This window comes from Taudactylus pleione, unplaced genomic scaffold (genome assembly GCF_031769625.1).
Source record: "Taudactylus pleione unplaced genomic scaffold, aTauple2 ptg000122l, whole genome shotgun sequence".
Classification (NCBI taxonomy): Eukaryota; Metazoa; Chordata; class Amphibia; order Anura; family Myobatrachidae; genus Taudactylus; species Taudactylus pleione.
This window is the reverse complement of record NW_028284524.1, coordinates 15201169-15226379: the sequence shown is the minus strand read 5'-3', so window position 1 is coordinate 15226379 and position 25211 is coordinate 15201169. Positions and strand designations below refer to the sequence as shown.

Genomic DNA, 25211 nt, shown 5'->3' with positions numbered 1-25211 from the left:
GGGGGTGCCTAACCCTAACCCTCCCTCCCCCTAGCCTAACCCTAACCCTCCCGGGGGGGTGCCTAACGCTAAGTCCCTCCCGGGAGCCCTAAACCTAACCCTCCCCCCCGCGGCTGTCCGCTCGCGGCGCCGGGGATATGTGGGCGTCTACATCTAGACGCCCGGCATTTCACCCTTGCCGGGAAATGACAGTCGGGAAGCCGGCTGCCGGTATTTAGGCAGTCGGCTTCCCGATTGCCTCCCCCATCTACAGCATGCAAGGTAAACAAGTGACACACTTTATTAAGATTAACAGAAACAACAAAATGGAAACAGACAATTTAAATATACCCATACACAGGACTATACGGCTGATTGTGTCGGGCCAACAGAAAACCAGGGCCTTTAGGGCTCTTACAAAGTGTGATCTGGACTCACAGGTCTAAAGCACACCGATTGGCTGTGAAAATGGCAGCACGTATGGGCACTGACTGCAATATGGATGTCACTCAAGACCATGTAGTAAGTGAAAAGGCCAACTCAAGCAGTAATAGTCAACATTTCAGGGCGCAAACCCCTTTATCAAGTCCTTGAAACATTGACTATTACCGCTTGAGTCGGGCTTTTCACTTACTACATGGCCCTGAGTGACATCCACATTGCCGTCCTCACGTATGGTTTTTCCCAGGATGAGAACCGGGCGAGCTGTGAGATTCTATTTGTAAAGTAATCAAACTCCATATTATTTATAGATAGATATTATATACAGTGTTATTTATGGAATAGCAGTATGTATGGGTGTTAGGTTCTTCTTTATGACTTTACATATTTTTATGTTAACTGCTCAAAGTTTTTTTGACCTATTAAAATAATTGTCTTACATCGGGATAAGCCTGATACTTGAAATAAGACTTGTCTAAAATCGCCAATAGAAACTTCAAAAACAAACAGTTGTTGCTATTTGACAGGCTGTGAATAACCTTCTTTAGCAACATCAGTAACCATGAAAACAATCAGTGCATCCAAGTTTTTGTTCCATAATTACAGATATTGCTTCGGAAGGTCTGATATTTTAGGCATCAGGAGTCATTCCATTAGACTGCTAGCAAGCATAATGATTTAGGGACAAGATACAATCTTGTCCCCAACGACGGGGTGATCCCCGAAACGTTGAAATAAAGCACTGTCATTCACTATTTTAACAAGTCCCCTGAGTCCCACATACATATACATATATATATATATATATATATATATATATATATATATATATACATATATATATATATATATATATATATATACACACACACATTTATAATCACACACACACATATATATATATATATATATATATATATACACACACACACACACACACACATATACACATACATACATATACACACACACACACACATGCATACAGTGCCTTGCAAAAGTATTCACCCCCTTGGCTTTTTACCTTTTTTGTTACATTACAACCTGTATTATTTATTTTTATTTCTTTAATATGAATTTTCTGTGATGGATCTGCACAAAATAGTCTAATTTGGTGAAGTGAAATGATAACAAAATATATATATATATATATATATATATATATAAGAATCTTTATAATTACAATTCTGAAAATTGTCATGTGCATATGTAATCACCCCCTTTGCTATGAAGCCCCTCAAAAGTACTGGTGCAATCAATTACCTTCAGAAGTTACATAATTAGTGAAATGAAGTCCACCTGTGTGAAATCTAAGTGTCACATGATCTGTCAGTATAAACAGACCTTTTCTGAAAGGCCCCAGAGTCTGCAACACCACTAAGCAAGAGGCATCACACCATGAAGACCAAGGAGCTCTCTAAACAAGGACAAAGTTGTTGAGAAGTACAATTCTGGATTGGGTTATAAAAAAATATCCAAATCTTTGATGATCCCCCGGAGCACCATCAAATCCATCATCATCAAATGGAAAGAACATGGTACCACAACAAACCTGCCAAGAGAGGGCCGCCCACCAAAACTCACAGACCGGGCAAGGAGGGCATTAATCAGAGAGGCAGCACAGAGACCAAAGGTAACCCTGAAGGAGCTGCAGAGTTCCACAGCAGAGACTGGTGTATCTGTGCATGTGACCACAATAAGCCGGACACTCCATAGAGCTGGGCTTTATGGAAGAGTGGCCAGAAAAAAGCAATTACTTAGTGATAAAAATAAGACGACAAGATTTGAGTTTGCCAAAAGTCATGTGGGCGACTCCCCAAATGCATGGAGGAAGGTGCTCTGGTCAGATGAGACTAAAATTTAACTTTTCGGCCACCAAGGAAAACGCTATGTCTGGCGCAAAGCCAACACATCCCATCACCCCAAGAACACCATCCCCACAGTGAAACATGGTGGTGGCAGCATCATGCTGTGGGGATGTATTTCAGCAGCAGGGACTGGGAAACTGATTCCAGTCAAGGGAAAGATGGATGGTGCTAAATACAGGGATATTCTTGAACAAAACCTGTTTCAGTCTGTCTGTGATTTGAGACTGGGACGGAGGTTCACCTTCCAGCAGGACAATGACCCGAAGCATACTGCTAAAGCAACACTCGAGTGGTTAAAGGGGAAACATTTAAATGTGTTGGAATGGCCTAGTCAAAGCCCAGATCTCAATCCAATTGAGAATCTGTGGTCAGACTTGAAGATTGCTGTTCACAAGCGGAAAAAATCCAACATGAAGGAGTTGGAGCAGTTTTGCCTTGAGGAATGGGCAAAAATCCCAGGGACAAGATGTGGCAAGCTCACAGAGACTTATCCAAAGCGACTTGCAGCTGTAATTGCCGCAAAAGGTGGCTCAACAAAGTACTGACTTTAGGGGGGTGAATTGTTATGCACGCTGAAGTTTTCTGTTATGTTGTCCTAAATGTTGTTTGATTCACAATATAATAAAAAACACACAACTTCACAGTTATAGGCATGTTCTGTGAATGAAATGATGCACACCTTCAAACAATCCATCTTAATTCCAGGTTGTGAGGAAACAAAACATGAAAAATGCAAAGGGTGTGAATACTTTTGTAAGGTGCTATATAAATATTTTTTTTTATTATTATTTTTTTTTTATTATTATTACGGATATACAATTTCATGAAATTCCTTCTAATAGCTTATCATTCAAGCGAAGTAACAACAGCAATCAAGCTCACCATCAGGAAGAAACTGTCCACAGGTCGCTGGGCAATTGGGCCCTTGGAAAGTCTTACACTCTCCACTAGGCACTTTCCACATCCAGGTATTGCCATCTGCAGTGCCAGCTAGTAACACATGAGCACAAGGGTGCCACTCCAGCCACTATGAGCAAAAAGAAAGGCAGCTCTAGAGAATGGTAACATTTAAAAGAGAAACAGGTGAAAATATTTATAAGGATTATACAACAATATTCTAACATTTAGTTAACCATTTTGCTGTGGAGTGGGGCTCATTCTCACATAAACACCCACTGCCAATGATAAACCCCACTTGTCCTCCACAGCGTGGGTAAAGTCCCAAACCTAACCCCGCACCCGCCAAAAAAAAAAGAAATTAAAAGTACCTTGTAGGCCGATGGGAACTCCCTGAATGAAGTACATTAAAAAGTCAAACACACAGACTCCAACCCACCAACCTATACCTCAGCATAGAGCCTGCGTCCCCTATCGAGGAAGAAGAAACAGATACTTTCCATATATATGGACAGGAGGGCACTATGTGCCCTATCATGCCCATAATTTCACCTGTAAATGCGGGGACACCAACATAACAAAGAGGGGAGTCCCCTCTTTCATACTATATGGCCTCTTAGCAGCTACTGTCTAGTCTCCTCTTTCAAAAAATGTGCCCATTAGTAGTTATTGTCTGGTGATCACCAGACAATATCTAAAACAGTACAAAAAAATTGTACAAAATATAAAATACAAAGTCTTCTGGAAAAAAATACAAACGAAATGAACAATAGTTTTTTGTTGGTACTACATTAAAAAAAATAAAAATATATATATATCAATGGGACACGAACCACCATGCGTCCTTTTTTAGGTGAACTCATCAGCTCTTTTGACCTCCAATATTATCGCTATGCTGAGGATACTAAGATCTAACTTTTCCACCCTCAAGTGCACTGTCTTGGGAGATATCCTTGACTCTTCCCTCTCTTTCAAACCACGTATTCAGTACCTTTCGCAGTCCTGCTATTACCATCTCAAAAATATTTCCAGGATCAGACCATTTCTCATCCGGGATGCTAGTAAGACTCATCCTCTCACTGGTCACCTCCAGATTGGACTACTGCAACCTCCTATCATCTGGCTTCCCTGACTCCCACCTCTCTCCACAATACTGCTGCTCGGCTCATCTTCTTCCCCTCTCCTGCAAGCCATAACACTGGCTCCCCTTCCCCTTCAGAACCCATATCAAGTTCACACTCAGCTACAAAGCCCTCACCCAATCCTCTCCCATTTCCATCTCTGACCTCAACCCCCTTTACACTTCACTCCACAAATGCATGTCGCCTTTGCTGCTAAATGATTACTTCCTCCCACTCCCAAAATTTACCCGTGCTGTTCCCCTCTCTATCAGACACATCACCTCTCTACTAAATTTTCAAATGGGCTCCCAAGACCCACTTCTTCATCAAAGCTTTCCAGTTCTCATCCTAACCCACTGCATCTTGCTCCTTCCTCACTTTCTAACCCATCTGTGTCACCCCTGTCTGTCTGTCCCTTCCCTTTAGAATGTAAGCTCTCACGAGTAGAGCCCCTTCCCTCACGTGCTTTTCCTACCCTTACATACGCTATAATTTACTCCTAACTCCCCACAATGGCACCTAACCCTTGGTTGCTGCCGGCCTGCTGCTTATTTAAGTGTTATGATCACTAATGCAGCAATGTTTATAAACCATGTCCCTGTCCTGCATTGTTTTGTACAGTTAATAACTTGTTTATGTAAGGTGCTGCGGTACCCTTGTGGCACTATATATATATATATATATATATATATATATATATAAAAAAGGATAATAGTATTAATAGTTGGAATGTGACAAGCACAAACATCGAATAATGGCCTCAGCACAGGGTGAGAAAACCCCTAGCAGTGAATAAGATAAGCTTGCCAGACACATGAAGAGCTGGTGAAACTGGTTGTTTAAGCTGAAACTTGTGTCATAATGGGCACAAAATATTCAATATGATCAAATTATATGTCAATTTATTGAACAGAACAGAAAGGCTTGTCAGCAGGTTATCATCTCTGTGGAACTAAAGCCCACAGGAAATGGGGATTTCATTGGGAAATTTGTAGTCCTCCAAAATTTTTAAATCTGTTATATTGTAAAACACAGGCTTTATGTGGGTGTTACAACCTTACATCAACTAAACATTTTCTATTGACATTAAAGGGCTGTAAAAGTCTGCATCTACAGAATTGTATATCAGGGAGGACAATGAGATGTAAAGTAGGAAAATATCTGAGATTTCTCACCTCTAGGTCACCCACTTCAGATGACCAGGCCTCTTGCCCGCCCTCCACCTTCCACACTTTGATGAGACCACTCATGTCCCCAGTAGCTACCATGGTGGAATCGTGACTAAACACTGCACAAGTAACAGAGTCCTTGTGACCTTGGATGGAGAGGGAAACAAATCAGGCAACACCTCTAACACAATGATAGTGGTATTGTTAGACATGGAGATTTTAAACAGATAAATAATATATATTTTTTATTTACAGATTTGTATCAACCCAGCTACCTGAATGATGGGTCCCTGTCTCTCCTGGCACCACCTTCTCATGTATCACTGGGAACCCCAGGGGAAAAACTAGCTTCCATACCATTTTGTCACTAAAATCTGCCCACGATACACTTCCAAGTTCAAGTAGTAATAACTAGCACTGGGACATTGAAATCTAAATTATACTCATGGGCTAAAGTGGTCAAATCATGTCCTGAGAGGTATACCTGCCCTAACACTCTGTGTTAAAGTTTCATTAGTGGCTCCAGGGAAGAAAAACAGAGGGGAGGAAGAACTGAGAATGCAGACCAACCCAACCTCCTCTACCATCCTGGTCAGGGTGGTACTATTAAAACTGGAACTTATGTATGTCTATAAATTATTACTGAAATATCTGAATAATCAGAATGACTTCTTATTACATCACTCCACCCCTACTCAGGGGAACAGATGTCTGCCAACCGGGAAGCCCCCAAATAAAGACCTGGAGTCTGAATGATGAGCTCAAGGAATGGTTTGCGCCCCATGCATAGAAGCACTGCAATCATTCCTAACACATGAAAGTTATCAGCTACAGTACTTTAATAAATTAATCTGTCTCCATAATTTCAGTATCAGTTCAACATTTACCTGTGCATTCAAAGAGAGTCTCTCCATCACTGAGCCTCCAAACGTAGGCTTTGTCATCCTCTCCCCCAGTCACAGCAAGACAGCTCTCCTTGGGGTCCAGGCTGATACAGAATACAGAGGCTAACAGGAAATGGGCAGTTAATGTGAACTATCCAAGAAAGAAGGTGAAGGGGACAAATAATAATTATGGGCCTGATTCAGAGAAGCACACTATGCTGATGTTTTCGCAGTTGAGCGACTATTTGTTAATTGTGTATGCATGTAAGTCACTCTGCGCATGTGCCAAAGTACTTTACCATAGCCGCTTGCTGTAACTTCTTACTCACAATGTGAAAGACAGTCAGGGAGCGTTTGAGGGAAGTAATGGGGAGACACAAATGCATTGCAGCAGTTTTCGTGGAGTATCCCTGTCTTGTTCTGCAATCCCATACCCAACGAAAAAAGGCTATGGTATCGCAGTTCCCACAGCGTCTTTGTACGCTGATGATTGGATTTGTGAAGACGCTGGTGGGATTCTCAATACAATTCTAGGCGTACGAGACATTTGCATATTTTCACATATCCACTGTGTGTGTATACAGACGCAGCAGGATTAGTGCACAACTCTGATGACAAGGCTATTCCGGCTTTGAAACGTCGGCTTAATAAATGCTTCTAATTTCAGAAGAACTGCTTGGCATATACCCCCCTTTAGGAAGGCACCATGGCAAGAAATTTTTCACTACCTAGAGGGCCCATCTACATGCTGTTATACACACACACACACACATCATAAACAGTGCTTAAAGCAGTTCTAGAGATGTCTCCCATCCTTGGCGCCCCCTACATACTATAAATTTGTGCCCTCCCTCCCTTTTACAATAAAGGAACAGCGTGCACCGTAGGTCTCAAATGAAAGGGGCGTGGTCACTCAGTAACCAATTCAAATGATGTCACACAGTAGCACAATCTTATTCACATTACAATGCACATAGTGCTCCTGACTCACATTACACCACATAGTAGTGTCCCTTATTCAGGTTATGAAACACAGTAGTGTCCCATTTACACAATGCCCACATTAGTGCCCCTTATACACAATGCACACAGCAGTAGTGCCTCTTATGCAGAGCCCACAGTAGTGGAACCCGTATGTAATGCCCCCAGTAGTGGTGCCCCTTACACAAAAAGAAACACAATACTTACCTTAAGCTCCGCTCCTGCGTTCACTGCCGTCCGACTGCTCCTCAGAACTATGGGAGAGACATGACATCTCTCCCTTCAACCACTGCGGGAAGCCGGAGCTCAGGAGCGAACTCCAGTTCCGGCTATCTCTGTAAAGAAGGAGCCGGGCGCCCGCTGACAATAAAATCTCAGCAGGTGCCCGGCAAATGGAGTAGGCAGCGGTGGCACCTCCCCAACCCGCCGCCTTCCTGCGGCACAGGGCTGGCTAAGCAACTGGCCAGGTAAAGTTGGCTAGTCCGAACTAAACCAGAGACTTTTCACAACGTACTGGAAATAAAATACGTAACCACAATATTCACCTTTTTTATTTAGGAACCAATAAAAGCAAAGTATTTTAAAATCAGATTGCTTGACATCAGTTACAGATTATTTTTACTTGTGTTCCCGTTTCAGAAATGTACCATAAATAACACAATGATTAGACTAAAAAAGGACACTGGTTTAATATAACTTTATATTTAATTTAACAATTCCTTGAATCATTTTATACAATTGCTAAATCTTTCACTTTTCTGCCTCTTAACCATTCCTCATTTATTTATTGATAAACGACAATAATAATATTACAGCCAGCTTTTTATTAACGCAGTGACACACATTCAGCTATAAGTTTTCAGGATACACAGTGACAAACAGAAAAATGATCATAGGGTTAAATGCCAAATTTGAAGGTTACCTGTGTGTTTAGAGAAAGTCAACTCGCTGTCATCATGAGGCTCGGCTCCTTCCTCCACACCTTCATCCTCCGTCTCCCACTCATCCCCTCCCATTTCTCGATCTTCAGGTTCATCTGCAAAATCCACATCTTCCATGTCGCTCGCAAGATCATCTGAGGATAAGAGAGAACCATTAATGGAGCTCGCTCTACCCAGCTTCATATCATCATTATAGGAGAGGCAACATCACATCGATCTTAGGCAATCTACTGCTATCCAAATGTTGTGGAACTACATAACCTGCCAGCCTAGGACTTTTAGTTCTCCAACAACTGGTGAGCTACATGTGACTCACTTAACAAAGGGATCAAGGAATACATTGAATCATCATATCTGCACTAATTTTGGATATGACACAAGCAACAGGAGATTTATATTATACAAATAATTACTTCTTGATTTAAACCTTTAACCTTGAAGGTAGCTAGCAATATGTATAATTCACTTCTACATTATTCCAAAAGAAGCTCTCTCTATATATATCACATATATATATATATATATATATATATATATATATAAATATATATATATATTTTATTTTTTTATCTCTTTTTTTATTTTACATTTTCAAATAATTGGATGAGGATAATGTACAGAAAGGAAAAAAAATAAGGGGGCATAGTATAATATTCGGGTGCCTTTCAAAGTACTGGTTACAGTAGGAAACTGAAGATGATAATGATTGCCTCGAGTTACAATACATACTTTCAAAATGGGTAAGAAGTCTCAGTAGTCCTACCAGGGGGACTAAATTACTGAACACTTCGTTCTAGTGATCAAAAAGTCTATAATAAACTGCAACAATTAACATGGTTTTGAAAGTAAGGTAAGGTAAGTAAGGCAAGTCCTAGATAAATTAATTAGTGTGTCACTCAGTATTAGGAATGTTAGGGACCCACCTGTATAAGGTTCACCGTGACGTGGCAGGAGGTCAAACATCTTTGGCCAAACATGTACTTAGAAACCTTACTTTCAAAACCAGGTTAATTGTAGACTTTTTGATCACTAGAATTCTTAGTGCTTAGAGAGTGCACCTGCTCCTCCTCCCTTCCTTTTCTGCTGTAGAAATACAGGTCTCAGCATGGTAGCACCTATTATGTTTGATATTAGGATGTGCAGCCCAGCCCCTCCTTTATGTGTGTGTGTATTTAAGTAACATTTAAAGGTGAGACCCCTTTTCTTGGGCTAGCACTCCTCCTACCTGCCCCAAGTGACTTTAATTGGTATGGGTCCTTGCATTGCAGTACACACATCTAATGGGCCCTAGGAAAGGTAAGTCCTAGATAAGAGGATTTTTGGTACTTACCGTTGAATCCTTTTCGCTGAGTCAGGCTGGGGGACACTGGACCATGGGTTGTAGGTGGGAAGGTGTGGAGTTGGCACTAATTATTCAAAACTCTCCACTCAAGATCCTCCCCTCTGCAACCCCTGACTTCAGTACAACTTAAAAAGTGCCTAGTAAGGAAAAACAATACTCAGTGACACTGTCACACCGAAAAATAACAAAACTGACGGTCATTTAGGACCCAAATCATAACTCACACTCAATACGACTGAGCTGAGGGAGGGAACACAGTGTCCCCCAGCCTCAACGGTAAGTACCAAAAATCCTCTTTTCTCTTTCGTCTGGGCTAGGGAACACTGGACCATGGGACGTTCAAAAGCCGCCCCCAGGGGAGGGAACGCTCAGGTTGCCTAACCGGAGAACTGTACGTCCAAAGTGGGCGTCACCGGAGGCAAAAATATGAAACCTTTAGAACCGTGCAAACGTGTGGACAGAGAACCAGGTAGCTGATCAACAAACTTGTTCAGCTGAAGCCCCGTGGTGCGCCGCCCAGGCCCGAGTGGAATGAGCCGACACCTTGGTCGGTGCCGGGCGCCCCGCATCAGAATTAGCCTTTGAGATCACTGAGCGGAGCCATCTTGCAATGGTTTGCTTTGTGGCTGGCCAGCCACGCTTATTGACGTCGTAGAGGACCAGTAGAGAGTCTATCCGACATAAGTCCGAAGTTCTGTCTAAGTAAATACGCAAGGCCCGGACGACATCCAACAGCGACAGATCGTCCTGGTCCCGTGAAGACTGTGAAGGTGAGCAAACAGGATAAAATATTTCCTGGTTCAAGTGGAAAAATGAAACCACTTTCGGTTGAAAAGAAGGACCCATTCTGAGAACAGCCCTGACGTCATGGAAAACAAGAAAAGGTGGTTTGCAAGACAAAGCCCCCAACTCAGAGACCCGCCGAGCTGAGGCAATGGCCATAAGAAAAAACACTTTCCACGTGACGAACCGAAGGTCCACTGATTCTAATGGCTCAAATGGAGCCTGCTTAAGAGCCGACAGAACCAGGGGCAAATCCCACGGCGCTACTGTAAGCCGGCTTCCAGACCACCCTGAAGAAATGCTAACAGCTTTGGAAGGCGGAACTGGGCCGTATGTACTCCGCACCGCTCACACCACATGATATAGGTCTCCCAAACCCTGTGGTAGTTCTGCACGGAAACTTGCTTCCGCACCCGGAGCATAGTCCCGATGAATGAAGGGGAAAAACCCTTAGCCTTTAAGAGCTCGGTCCCAATAACCAGGCCGTGAAAGCCAACTGAGGTAGGTCCTCATGACTGAACGGCCCCTGCAGAAGAAGATCTGGTCGTAGCGGAAGACTCCAACCGGGACTTGCGGCTAGCTTGAGGACTGTGGCGAACCACGACTGGCTCGGCCAGTTTGGAGCCACTAGGTTGACTGAAACCTGTTGCTCCCTGACTCGACGGAGTACCCTCGGTAACATGGGAATTGGAGGAAAGATGTAGGCCAGACGGAAGTTCCAGGGAACTGTCATGGCATCCACTGCGAATGCCAAAGGATCTCTGTAACTCGCACAAAATCGAGGGATCTAGCAATTGTGGCAGGATGCCATCGGGTCCACCTCTGGCAGCTCCCACCTCTGGACCAACTGCTGGAAAACCTCTGGGTAGAGAGACCACTCCCCTGGCAGGAAAGTGGTCCTGCTGAGGTAGTCCGCCTCTCAATTCTCTACCCCCGGTATAAACAACGCTGACATTGCCGGGACAAACGTCTCCGCCCAAGTGAGAATGAGACTTGCCTCTGCCATAACAAGCGCGCTTTTGGTTCCACCCTGGTGGTTTACATATGCCACTGCCATGGCATTGTCTGATTGGATCCTCACTGACCGGCCAGGAGGGCCTGGGCCCCGCACAGGGTCAGATAAATGGCCCGAAGCTCCAGCACATTTATCGGAAAACCTATCTCCAATAACGACCAAGTCCCCTGGAGACAGAGGTCCTCCGTCACTGCTCCCCAACCTCTGAGACTTGCGTCTGTGGTGACAATGATCCAGTTGGGAGTAACCAGAGACCAACCTGGAGAAGGTGATTGGTAATCAGTCACCAGCAAAGTGCCTGACGGGTGCTGTCTGACAGAACCAGCAACTGAGAGGAGAGAGGACGTCCAAGCTGCCCGTCCAATTCAGGAGAATCTCCCACTGGAGGCTCCGTGAATGGAAGCGGCCGTACTGGATGGTCTCGAAGGTAGAGACCATCGTACTGAGTAACTTCAAGCCCAGCCAGACAGATGGGCGAGGGGTAGACAGCACCTTCCTGACTAAGTCCTGAAGGGCCCGGGCTTTGAGCTCAGGCAAGAAAACTCTTTGTAGTGCCGTATCGAAGATCACCCCCAGAAACACCAGGCGTTGGCAAGGCATGAGGGGAGACTTCTCGAGATTCAGTATCCCACCGTGATACTGTAACAACCGAACTGTGCGATCCAGGTGGGCCTGAAGTTGGGCAGCCGAATCCGCCTTCACTAGCAAATCGTCCAAGTAGGGCACGATCGTTATCCCCTCGGAATGCAACAGACTCGCCATCGCTGCCATGATCTTTGTGAAGACTCGCGGGGCTGTTGCCAGTCCGAAAGGCAGGGCCTGGAACTGGTAATGAACTCACCCAGCTGTGAACCTGAGCAGGGAATGGTGCCCCGCCCAAATCGGCACGTGGAGATACGAGTCTCTGATGTCAAAAAGACGCTAAGAATTTGACATATCCTGGATCACCGATCGGAGCGATTCCATGTGGAACCGATCCAACCATAGGCTGGCATTCAAGGCTCGCAGTTTTAAAGTCGGCTGATAATTGCAGTTGGGCTTTCGGACCAGGAACGAGTTAGAGTAAAAACCTAGCTCCTGTGAGACTGTGGAACGGAGAGATCTGATGGCCTGGTTTAAGGCCAGTCTCTTCTAAGGCTCCCTGGGCAATGCCATGGCAAAGAAACACTGCGGCGGTGGCCCCCTTAGGTCGATCACATAACCACGGGAGACAACGCCCCTTACCTAGGCATCCGCTCCTGAAGCTACCCACCGGTCTCGGAAAAGGAGGAGATGGCCCCCCCACCTTCTCCGAGACCGGACGGGCTAAGATCCTGTCAGGTACTCGGGTTCCGAAGCACCCAGGTACCTGAATGTACCGGAGATTCTACCCCGTGGCGCAGAACCCCTGCTGGGGAAATAGCGTCCTCAGGCCGTTTGACCTCTAACCGCCCCGCCCCCCCCCCCCCCTCGAAAGGAAGAACGGAAGACTTGGAATCGTGAGCCCTTTAGCTTCTGGAGCATCACAGGCAGGAAAGTGCTCTTCACACCTGTCGCCTGGGATATGATAGTATCAAGCTCTGAGCCAAACATTCTAAAGCGCGTTTAGATTCGGCGTCTGCCTCCCAGGCGTGGAGCCAGAGTGCTCTGCGCGTTGCGACTGTCGTAGCTGAGACTCTAGAGGAAATCTGCGCCCCATCTTGTACGGCCTCACACACAGTCTGCTGCCGCACGAATCTGTTCCGCCAGTTCCAGCAACTCCTCTCTGGATGAGTCACCGGAAAGGCCTACCACTAATTTCTCAGCCCACTTCTCCATGGCTCGAGAGACCCATGCAGATGCCAAAAGTAGGAAAACAACAACCTCGGCGCCCATAAAAATACTCCTAAGGCATCCTTCCAATTTTTTATCCAGCGGATCCTTAAAGGAAGCCGCCCCTTGGACCGGAAGAGCCGTGTTCTTGGCTAAACGAGCCACGGCCGCATCTACTTGGCGACCTGCTCCTCTGGAAAAGGATAAAGGGCTGCAAACTTACAAGGAGTGGCGTACTTCTTATCCGGGTTCTTCCACGCTTCCTCGACAAGATCCAAAAGATCCAGAGAAGCCGGAAAACAAATGACCCTCTTATTACACCTCAGCTTAAACGGCTCCTCCGCCGCTGCTGAGGCGTCAAGGTCCAGGCAGTCAAAAGACTGTCGTACCGCCATAATAAGGTCCTCCACGCCGTGAATGAACGCAGGCTCTGAACCTTCCTCTTCGGGCAGAACCTCCTCTACTGGGAGTTCCCCACCACCCCCCCTCCACCTCGGCATCTGACCCCTCTAACGGGCCCCTGGATGGAGGAAGACGCTTATGCGCAGTGTGGAGCCTAGGATCCTCAAAGAAGCGTTCCATATAGAAGGATACCTTCTCAAACCCTGCCGATGTGCACTCCATGGTACGGACCAAGGCGGATCAGGGACATGGTGACCGACCCCCGCTACTGTGCTGTTTGAGCTTGCTCTTCTCTCTGGCGGACCACAAGTCTCACCAACTCAGAGAGCTAACGGTTCATAACCTGAGCCCACGCAAGTTCTTCCATAACTGGCGTGGCTCCCCCTCCAGCCTGTGCACAAGTGAGCCCCAGCTGACAGTCCACACACAATGCCCCCGCATGCAGCTGTCCACATGGTAATTTAACCTGACACTGGGCACACGTAAAAAAAATATAGCCATAGTGGGGGTTTGGCCCTTTGCGGACTTTGACTTGTCCGTCATTTGAGCCCCCCCTTCCTCCGGCGCTCCCCTGCCGCGGCATATAGCCCAGAAATGGCAACAAAGACGTTATATACAAATATATATAGTGCAATGAATACTGCAAAAACTCCCCAACAAGCACAACAAGATTTAGCAATTGACAAATACTTAGCTGCACCCGGCAGAGGAAAAGGAGCTTGAGACCTCTCTGTCCTTCCTCCATGCTGGCCAGGCTTGTCCCACTATAAAGACAGGAACAGCCCACGCAGCTTCCTGGAGTCTCCATTGTGCCGCTGGAGAGCGGGGGGAACCAGCAGCCATGGCTCCACCCCCCGCTATACTGAGCCAGCCCTAAGGCTTCTCAAGCGCTACTCCCCTCTGTGGGGAAAGAACTTGGGATGACCCACGCACACCGCAGTTGGTCTGTAGTCGGCGCTCCCCCCACAGGAGCCACCGACAAGAAGACTGGCAAGATGGTGCCCGCCATCCAGGACTACGCTGACTGCCTGCGCCTCTACCAGGTACAGAAGTGCATTATCCCCGGGCCCAGACGGTCTCACAGAAACCGGAGTGTGTGGAACGGGGGGGGGGGGGGGGGGGGGAGCGCTCAGCGCCATCTCCCCCTTTGATGCGGCTCTCACCGTTTGCTTACACTCCCGCTGTGCACAGCACCTATAGTAAAATATAAAACAAACTTTACAAATAAAAAGAAAAACCGTAAGCTAATCAAGGCTGCATCGCAGCCCTGAAAAAAACGTGCCTCTCTTCCACAGGCACTAAAACTACACTGAAGTCAGGGGTTGCAGAGAGGAGGAGCTTGAGTGGAAAGTTTTGAATAATTAGTGCCAACTCCATACCTTTCCACCTACAACCCATGGTCTAGTGTGCCCCAGTCCAGACGAAAGAGAAAAATTAATTAGTGTGTCAGTATTAGGAATGTAAGGGACCACCTGTATAAGGCTCACCGTGAAGTGGTAGGTGGACAAACATCTTTATCCAAACATGTACTAAGAAACCTTACTTTCAAAACCATGTTAATAGTTGCAGTTTATTATAGACTTTCTAATCAGTAGAATTCTAAGTGCTTATAGAGTGCACCTGCTCCTCCCCCCTTTCTTTTCTGCTGTAGAACTACAGGTCTCAGCATGGTAGCTCCTATTACCATGTTTAATATTAGGATATGCAGCCCAGCCCCTCCCTTTTACTTATTTAGTGTGTTAGAGACAATTCATTAGGTATACTTCATTTTGTAAATAAACCAGAACTTCTCAATAATGGAGCTCAAGAAGTGTGAATTTGGCTTTTAACAATAGGTAATGATGCGACATCATCCACTGTTAGGTATATGCCAAATCAAGAGCTGCATATGTTGGAGGACATCAGACAGGAGGAATAAGGAAGATCACTCATGTGTAGTTGAGTGATGTTTTAGATAAGTTGATGAGGGCTATTTCTGTGGAGCAAGGTGCCCTCTTGTCTGCATCTGTGCTAACTAAAGGGAGATACTTTCAGATAAAGTTTGTAAATCTGTGAGGGAAAAAGATTTTTATAACACTGCACAGACTCCACTCGATAACCACCTTGAAAATACAAAATGGATAGATATTCTATCTTAATACTTCATGTATCAAGGAGGTGTGCTACCTACTACCATTGATTATGGATGCAACAAAAGATGAAAGGTGCACTAATCGAGTAATTTGTGATAAATTCCTAAAAATTGACTTTTATTAATTACCATATATACTCGAGTATAAGCAGACCCGAATATAAGCCGAGGTACCTACTTTTACCACAAAAAACTGGGAAAACTTATTGACTCGAGTATAAGCCTAGTGTGGGAAATGGCAGGAGCTGGTAGTGCCCCCAGTAGTAATTCCCCCTGGTTGTGCCCCCAGTAGTAATCCCTCCTGGTAGTGCCCCCAGTGGTAATCCCCCCTTTCAGTGCTTCCAGTAGTAATCCCCCCCTGGTAGTACCCCCAGTGGTAATCCTCCTCTGGTAGTACCCCCAGTGGTAATCCTCCCCTGGTAGTTCCCCCAGTGGTAATCCCCCCCTGTAGTAATCCCCCCCTGGTAGTGCCCCCTGTAGTAATCCCCCCCTGGTAGTTCCCCCAGTGGTAATCCCCCCTTTTAGTGCCCCCTGTAGTAATCCCCCCTGGTTGTGCCCCCTGTAGTAATCCCCCCCTGGTAATCTCCCCTTTTAGTGCCCCCTGTAGTAATCGCCCCCTGGTAGTCTCCCCCCCCAGTAGAGAGAGACGTGACAAGAATAAAAGAATCACTTACCTGAAACTCCCGCTCCTGGTCCCGCCGCTGTCCGCTCCTCCGGCCGATTTGCATAGGAGAGACGTCGTCATGACGACGTGTCTCCCATCACCCACTGCGGAGCCAGAAGATGGCTCCCGCAGTGGGAGCAGCAGCAGCCGCTGAGAGTCTGACAGACTCTCAGCGGCTGCTGATTACACCAAACACGCAGCTGCCGGCTCCGGCGGCTGTGTGTTTGGCAGTGTGTAGCGCTGACCGAACTCCGTCCGGTAAGCGCTACACTTGACTCGAGTATAAGCCAAGGGGGTACTTTTTCAGCACATTTTTTGTGCTGAAAAACTCGGCTTATACTCGAGTATATACGGTATATTAAAATGTTATATAATCCCTCTGAAGATTAGTGGACGGCGAAGTATTAAAAAAAAAGATTAAAGAAAGAAATAAGAATTCAAATGATATGCCAAGGGTCGTGTCACTTGTTAGGGCCGATTCTCCTGTTTACAACTCAATATTTATGTCTGCAGACAGAGTTTATGCGTTTGTGTTGTGAGATCTCTTTTAAATGTACATGTGGCTCAAAAAATATTAAATATTGTACTGTCCAAATTCCTTGTTGACTTATTTATTTATATCTCATTGACAACAAACACAGTGATAACTCTATGCAACCAGTGAATGTCATATGCAGTTACTAGCACATCTCTACTGGATAGATAATAGCAACTTAGCTACTATCTAGATGTATCCAAAAATGTTGCAATCTGATTCTGCAATATTGGCAACTAATTTATCAGTCTATCCTTGATAAAGCCGCAGGCGAAAAGCGCATCGGGTCTATGCCAAGGGCCCCGTTCACTATATGCAATGATATCATGCCGATTATGGTTTAAATAATTTATGTATGTTGGGCAGCAAACTCTGAGGCTCAAATGTTACATTGTCTCATGTTTTATGTCTAAAACACAATGATAAGCACCAATATGATCTGTGGCATCCATGAGCACTGATGTAATGTGCCATGACAGCGCATATGTTTGTCTGATGTCAATAAATGTGATTAGAATAAAGTAATGAATGCTGAGAAATCCTCTTAAAAAACTGTGGCATACAGGAACATTTATATAATATGCTCTGGGAAAATATATGTATATTATCTAGAGTTAATAAACGCGACTGTCCTACTATTTGAAGTAAACAGTGGGGAACCAGTGATGTATAAATATAACTAAGCAGTTTAACAGCACTGAATTAATCACTGTGCCATTCTGTTGTCAATTAATGTGATTATAATTAACTGACTGTGAAATTCTCCTAAATAACTGAGGCATCTAGGAGCTTTGTTGTAATATGCTCTGGAGACATACATACTATATATTGTTTAAAAGCTAATAAATATGATTAGTGCACAATTTGAATTAATGAGTGGTGAACTTGTGATTAATAAACATATTCAAGCGGTCTATTAAACACCCTATTAATTACTGTGCCAGCATAGGCTCTAGCAGTCTTTGTTCTAAAAGCTAATAAACATGATTAACGCATTATTTCAAAGAGTGGTGAACCAGTGATTCAAGCAGTTTAATAAACATCTAATTAATTACTATACCAATAAAGGCATATGTTAGGTATGTAATAATCGATAACGGTCTATACTTCCTGAGTGAGAAGATGATGCTTGACACCATCTGTGTCAATCTATATCCCCTGGCTATATAATAACAGGCATAGAATGATACTGTAGTACCATATTTATGTGTACTGATGTAATGTACTCTGATTAATTACGTATTAATATACCTAAACAGTCTTACAGCACTAAAACAATTAATGTGCAAATAAAGGTATATGTCATATAAGGAATAATTTATATCTGATCATATTCCCTGATGGGAAGGTGACGCTTGTTATAACTTGTGTCAGCATATTTTTTCTGTTTAATTAATAGCAGGTAATATACAATAATAATAGATCAGATATATTCCTTACCAAAATTCAGAGTACAGTGGAGATAGACTGATACATTAGTTGCCAATATTGCAGAATCAGATTGCAAAATTTTTGGATACATCTAGATAGTAGCTAAGTTGCTATTATCTATCCAGTAGAGATGTGCTAGTAACTGCATATGACATTCACTGGTAGCATAGAGTTATCACTGTGTTTGTTGTCAATGAGATATAAATAAATAAGTCAACAAGGAATTTGGACAGTACAATATTTAATATTTTTTGAGCCACATGTACATTTAAAAGAGATATCACAACACAAACGCATAAACTCTGTCTGCAGACATAAATATTGACTTGTAGACAGGAGAATCTGCCCTAACAAGTGACACGACCCTTGGCATATCATTTTAATTCTTATTTCTTTCTTTAATCTTTATTTTTAATACTTCGCCGTCCACAAATCTGTGAGGGAACCATGTACCAATGTAGGAACAGTTTGGAGATATGAGGAGCGTGTAATGGCTATCATTACTGCATCACAGCCAGGGGAGTAGCGAGGGTGGTTTCGGTGGAGCATGAGCTCCAGGCACCAAAATGGACAGAGGACGCCATCCAGGGTTCCGGAATTCATGGGCGCTACTCAGTATGATGGCAGCCTGTTAGTTTTATCTCGGTTTGTTTGCTCTATATACAAATAAGTTACTGATATGAGATCGGTTCTACATTTCATGCTCCTCAAGCTGCTCAGGTTGCCTCCCCTCCGGCCCTCCCTCCTCTCTCATCATCTTTGTCACCTCCTCTTACCTGTCAGATTGATTACATTCACTTCTCACCTCTTTAATTCCCTCCCCTCTCAACCATGTGATCGGCTCTTGCCCCTCCCCTCTCCTTTCTTATTGGCTTTCGTCACCTCCCCTCTCTGATCGGCACTTTCCTCTAACTGTCCCTCTTTGATCCCTTCCTCCTTCTCTCCTCATTCATTCATTGTGCTTCAATGGACTTAAAAGTGACACATCTGAGGTAAAGTCCTAAACTTCAATTAGAAGTTATTAGATTAAATAAAGTCACTGCTTTGCTATTTAAAGTAATGAAGTGTTCCCAGGCATTACCACACATTGTTATTTGAAAGGCCTTTTAAAAAATATTAGGAGACCTGAAATAATAATAATGGTGTCAGACAGGACATGATTAGTAGTGCTCACATAATATAGGTGCAATGTATATTTGCAAAGTAGGAGCATAGCTGGGAAGGGAGCTTCCCATAGGTGTCCCCACTCCAATGACAGCTGCTTGGGGCAGTAATTACAGTAATAAGCTGTGCACCGTGAGGCATTTCATTCTTGCACATATATTTTGTCAATTTAAGTTAATTGTATTATATATTCTGGTCAATCTCATCTATTGACTAATAACAATGATTCAAAGGAGATAAAAGTCAGATCCTAGGTGCTATACATAAATAAAGCAGTGCCAAATGTGCTACCCCTTAATGTCAGATAGTGCATCACAGAAGCATTCTATTCCCCCAATGGGACCTCAACACCCAGCATGATACTGCCACTGGTTTCTCTTTTTCTGTTCACTTCAGTATTCCCCCGCAGGCTGGCCATACCCCACTGGCACAGTTCAGTACAAGGAGCGGGGGGGGGGCGGCGGTGTGACATGCACTTTCTCCGGGCACCATGGTTCCACGCTGCTCTGCTCACAGCACTGAGGTCATAGGTTCGATTCCCACCACGGCCCTACCTGTGCTTGAGTAGGTTTCCTCCGACTTCCTCCCACACTCCAAAAATATACTGGTATGTTAACTGGCTCCCAACACAAAAGGGCGGGGTTTACACTGAACTCAGAAAAAAAAAAAAAAAAGGGATTTGCCCTCCAGCACACTGCAGCAATATCAACAAAAAATACTTAAATCCTACATCCCTTTGTTTTTTCTGTGTTCAGTGTAAACCCCGCCCTTTACAAGCACCTGTGCTATGTCATTAAGCTGATATGAGCGACCACCATACTTTTTGTTTGCAGTCTTGAGAGGCATGAAGGGAGCCAGCATTGGTTGCTGGTCCTTATAGTGTCATGTGGAGGTTTCTGGGTACCTCCAAGGTGAGTCAGCTCTCAGCTTATACATGTGCTGTTATTATGCAGTACACCAATTTGTAATTATATGACCCAGAGTGGGTGCTACTATTATGTAGCAATAATTATTTTGGGGTGAGCTTTTGGGAGTGGGGCCCCCCGGAGTTGTTCTGGTTGGACCTTTTTAGGGCATCACCACTTAATTCACATAGATATTTTTTTTATCAGTTTTCAAATTGTTTGTTTATTATTTATGTCAGTTTAATTCTCTCTCATTTCATTAACACTTATTGATTTGTCTTTACACATCTATTCTTTACACTTCACTATCACCTTTTTTCCACTTTTCGTGTGATGCCCTGGGGATGGTCCTTGGCTGAAATTTTTGGGAGTACCTTGCTTCTTGGACGTGAACCCCTTAATGTTAGGGACGCCAGTATAGAGGAGCCTTGACGATGGCCTGGAGCTTATTCATATATTTGCAAATGTATGTAACTAATACCTCAATCTCTATTATCATGTAGGATTTAAGTATTTTTTGTTGATATTGCTGCAGTGCGCTGGAGGGCAAATCCTTTTTTTTTTTTTTCTGTGTTCAGGGAAAATAGAATGTAAGCTCCACCAGGCAGGGACTGATGTGAATGGGCAAATATTCTTTGTAAAGCGCTGCAGAATACATGTGCGCTATATAAATATCTGGTAATAAATAAATTAAAAATTAATGTGACATCATTATAGCGTTCCCGCTAGGCTGTTTTAGCGGGGCGCGGCGCCCTGCCCTCCTTCTGGAGGGCAAAAAGCACCCTGCCCTCCAGGAGGAGGGCAAAAAGCGCCCTGCCCTCACAGCCTGCGGGAGCCGTTCTCACCCGGGTGCATGCGCCTGGCGTCTATTATCCCTTTCTGCAGCGCTTGGGGGCTGCCCGGCTTGTCCGTAAGCGCCGGGCACGCGTCTTATAGACACGCCCCCTTTTCGGGCGCGCGCACTAGATTGCCCTCTCTGGCTCCGACGCCCTGCCTCCGGAGCTAGAGGGAACACTACATTAGACTTGATGTGGTAACAAATTCCGGACTTGAAGGTATCCCCTTTATAAGGCTCCCAGACTAATGCATTAGGTTCTTTAATTGGGGCATTAGAAGCCAATAGAAGGTGATAGATGCATCAACAGAATTTTAAAGACCTGAGCCAACAGAGAAATTCAAGGGCAGTAATTTGAGCCCAACCTTGATACCAAAAATGGGTGCATTAATTGGACTACTGTGAAAAATGAAAGAAGAAGCCTCACAGTAGTCGAACTAGGAGGACCAAATTGTAGATAATGTATTTGGTGTGCTAGAGGCAATGCATGAGATAACCTTGTGTTCAGGATCTGGTACTTGTCCACAAAGTTTGTGTGAGAGGCAAAGCCCCAGAAGGGAACTATACATTTATTTTGATCATCTACAACAGGATGTCAAATTCGCGGCCCAAAGAAGCTATTTATGTGGCCCAACCATGTGGGCCCAAATACATGTATTATGCGGCCCAGTCACCCCTGCCGCGATCGGAGCTCAGCTCCAATCGCAGCAGGAGTGACTGGGCCACATAATATTTGTGCTGGAACGCTGGTCTCTGAAGCAATCAGAGAAGCCTCTGATCGCTTCAGAGGCCAGCGTTCCCAGAGATGCAGTTCGAGGGTGCGCGGGTGACATCATCCGCTATGTGAGGGGCCTGCCCTGCTGGATCTATGTTAAAGCGGTGCCCAGCGGTCAGCGTGAAGAGAGGTAAGTGGGGTCTGTTCTATACTGGGAGGGAGCACAGCATAAGGGGCATTACTGGGGGCACAAAATAAGGGGCATTACTGGGGGCTCTGCATAAAAGGCATTAATGGGGGCAGTGCATAAAGGGGCATTACTGGGGGCAGTGCATAAAGGGGCATTACTGGGGGCAGTGCATAGAGGGGCATTACTGGGGGCACTACTAGGGGCATTATTGGGGGCACTACTAGGGGAATTAATGGGGGCTCTGCATAAGAGGCATTACTGTGGGTTTTGCATAAGGGGTATTACTGGGGGCTCTGCCTAAGAGGCATTACAGGGGGCACAACATAAGAGGCATTACAGGGGGCACAACATAAGAGGCATTACAGGGGGCACAACATAAGAGGCATTACAGGGGGCACAACATAAGAGGCATTACAGGGGGCACAACATAAGAGGCATTACAGGGGGCACAACATAAGAGGCATTACAGGGGGCACAACATAAGAGGCATTACAGGGGGCACAACATAAGAGGCATTACAGGGGGCACAACATAAGAGGCATTACAGGGGGCACAACATAAGGGGCATTACAGGGGGCACAACATAAGGGGCACAACATAAGGGGCATTACAGGGGGCACAACATAAGGGGCATTACAGGGGGCACAACATAAGGGGCATTACAGGGGGCACAACATAAGGGGCATTACAGGGGGCACAACATAAGGGGCATTACTAGGGCACTGCATATTGGCCACTACTAGGGCACTGCATAAGGGGCACAAATTCAGGGGGCATTGCAAAAGGGGCTGTAATACAGGGTAGAATTGCATAAGGGGCACTACAACAGGGGGCATTGCATTAGTTTTTATTAATAATAAACCTTTAAAAACTGCATATACAACTTTTTTTTGGCGGCCAACACACTCGTAGGCCTTGAATATTCGGCCTGGTTGGTTTTTTGAGTTTGACATGCCTGATCTACAATGTAGCTTGGTAGCCTCAGTTTAAATCTCCATAAAAAAATCCAAACTTTTTACATCACAAGAGGCAACTACTGGTTATTACATGTCTACCTGGATCTGGTTCTGCATCATTTAGCTCAAGCACTTCGATGATCTCTTCATCCCCATGGAACACTGCAGCAGCAGCACCCTCCTCCGGCTCTGGGCTTGGTGATACAGCCCCACCATCGTCATCAGCTCCATCCATTGTCTTTCGTGCAATGGGACACAGGGTGGCAAAGTCGCCTCTAGAAATTAAGGATGGCAGAAGCTGGTAGTGTGAGACAATGTCAGCACACCATGAAGAACTTAACATGATATATGACCACAGTGATAAACAGGCATGGAATATTGTAAAACCAATAAAGGTGAAGTCAATCCAGGAAGGCATGAAAAATATTTTGAAACCTATACAAGGGATGTGCTAAATTGCCTGCCTAATGCTGCCAAGGTTTTACGAAAGTTTGTCTCTCATCAGAAGACTGAGTTGGATCAATAACCTATACTGTTACAAAAATATATGGTATACACTTGTTATCATTTAAAAATCACTTTTAGACATGCTGACCACCACTGAATGATCAAGTCAATAATAGGCAGATCAAATGGCACAAGTAAGGGTAACACATTTCTAAACTGAAACACAAGATTGGCCCAAGTTGAACTATAAGCACCAGGGATCACTTCACCATACATTGCTATACTGCAAAAAGTGTGACAATTACTGTAACATCTATAAAACCTGTCACTCTGAAGCTATAGTGGCACATTCAGGAGTTGAAGTTCCCCCAAAAGGAAAACCACATGTTGCCTGTCTTTAGGTTATTTACTGATACTGTACTGTCATCCCTGTATGTTACTATAATAACCCTCATACTGAAATATGATAAAGTGTAACTCTCAAACACAGATTAACCCCTTGTCACCTGTGTCAATTAGCAGCGCCATGGTTACAGATGAGGAAGGGGCCCGTGTCACTGTGCAGCAGGGAGAGGAGGAACTTACCTACAGCAAGAGCCCCGAGATCAGACCCGGATCCAGCCTGGAAGATGAGCAGCTGCTGTAATGATAATAATATTATTAGTATGATGATAATAATAATAAGGCAGCAGAAAATCCCCGGCCTGCAGCAGCAATGTAACAACACACGTGGGCACTCCTCCTTCTCCAAGCAGTTAGTTCAACCTAACATGATCATCAGCTGGGACGCAATCCGTACACTCTACAGCCAATGACATTCCAGAGTGACATATCTCAGCCAATAGGAAGGCACCGGCTCCCAGCATGTCAGAGTGACTGCACTAGAACGTGGACGTAAACAAGAATCGGTACACATGCGCAGCGCGGTGCCCTCTGGAAGTTGTAGTTTTGGACGGCGCTGCGCGACAGCTGCTCTAGTGATCGCTGTAACCTGTGACTCAATCTGCAGTATATGTACTTAGACGTGACATAGGCCTCTGTTACGAAAAAACAATATCCAAAACACAAATGTGTAAAAGGTGAAAGTAACAGCATTCTTCATACCTTGCTGTAATGCATTTTTAACCTTCCAGAGTGCTTTTACACTTTAGACCAGGGGTCTTTAACCCATGGCCCGTCATGGGTGGCCCATGGAGCTGTTCCCCGTGGCCCGTTGATAGTGTAGTGAGGACCGCAGAGAGTGTGGTCCGCACTACACAGAAACAAACACCAGCGCTGTGTAGTTCACTTGTACTACCAGGAGGTGTGTTTGTTTTGGTAGCCAGTGAGAGTCAGACCGACTCTCATTGGCTGCTGCACCCACGGCCAGAGCCAGCCTAGTGAGCTCCACCTTTTGGCTCCCACAGTAGGTAATGGGAGAGATGTCATGACAGGCCAGGAGGAGCGGACAGCGGCAGGTGCGGGGATTCAGGTAAGTGTTATTGGGTGTTTTTTGTGTCTTTGACCTATATATATATATATATATATATATATGGGGCACTGCATATGGGGGACTACCGGGGGCACTGCATAGGGGGGACCACTACTGGGGGCACTATATAAGGGGCACTGCATAGGGGTGACA

The 25211-nt window shown here is 44.9% G+C and overlaps 1 protein-coding gene across 2 annotated transcripts in view; it reads right to left on the bottom strand.

Moving 5' to 3' along the window:
- The window catches only part of AAMP (angio associated migratory cell protein), a 34677-nt gene extending 10297 nt beyond the window's left edge, over positions 1–24380 (bottom strand). Inside the window, exons 1-7 of one of the 2 annotated variants that reach the window (XM_088472383.1) lie at positions 24317–24360; positions 24173–24227; positions 23240–23415; positions 8263–8415; positions 6363–6482; positions 5482–5621; positions 3171–3315 (exon numbers count right to left, since the gene is read on the bottom strand). In XM_088472383.1, the coding sequence (XP_088328509.1) occupies positions 3171–3315; positions 5482–5621; positions 6363–6482; positions 8263–8415; positions 23240–23375 (694 nt within the window). In that variant the 5' untranslated portion in view covers positions 23376–23415; positions 24173–24227; positions 24317–24360. Of the gene's footprint in view, positions 1–3170; positions 3316–5481; positions 5622–6362; positions 6483–8262; positions 8416–23239; positions 23416–24172 lie in introns of both variants that reach the window. The other variant, XM_088472382.1, reaches the window with a different exon arrangement.
- Between the last annotated feature and the right edge of the window lie 831 nt (positions 24381–25211).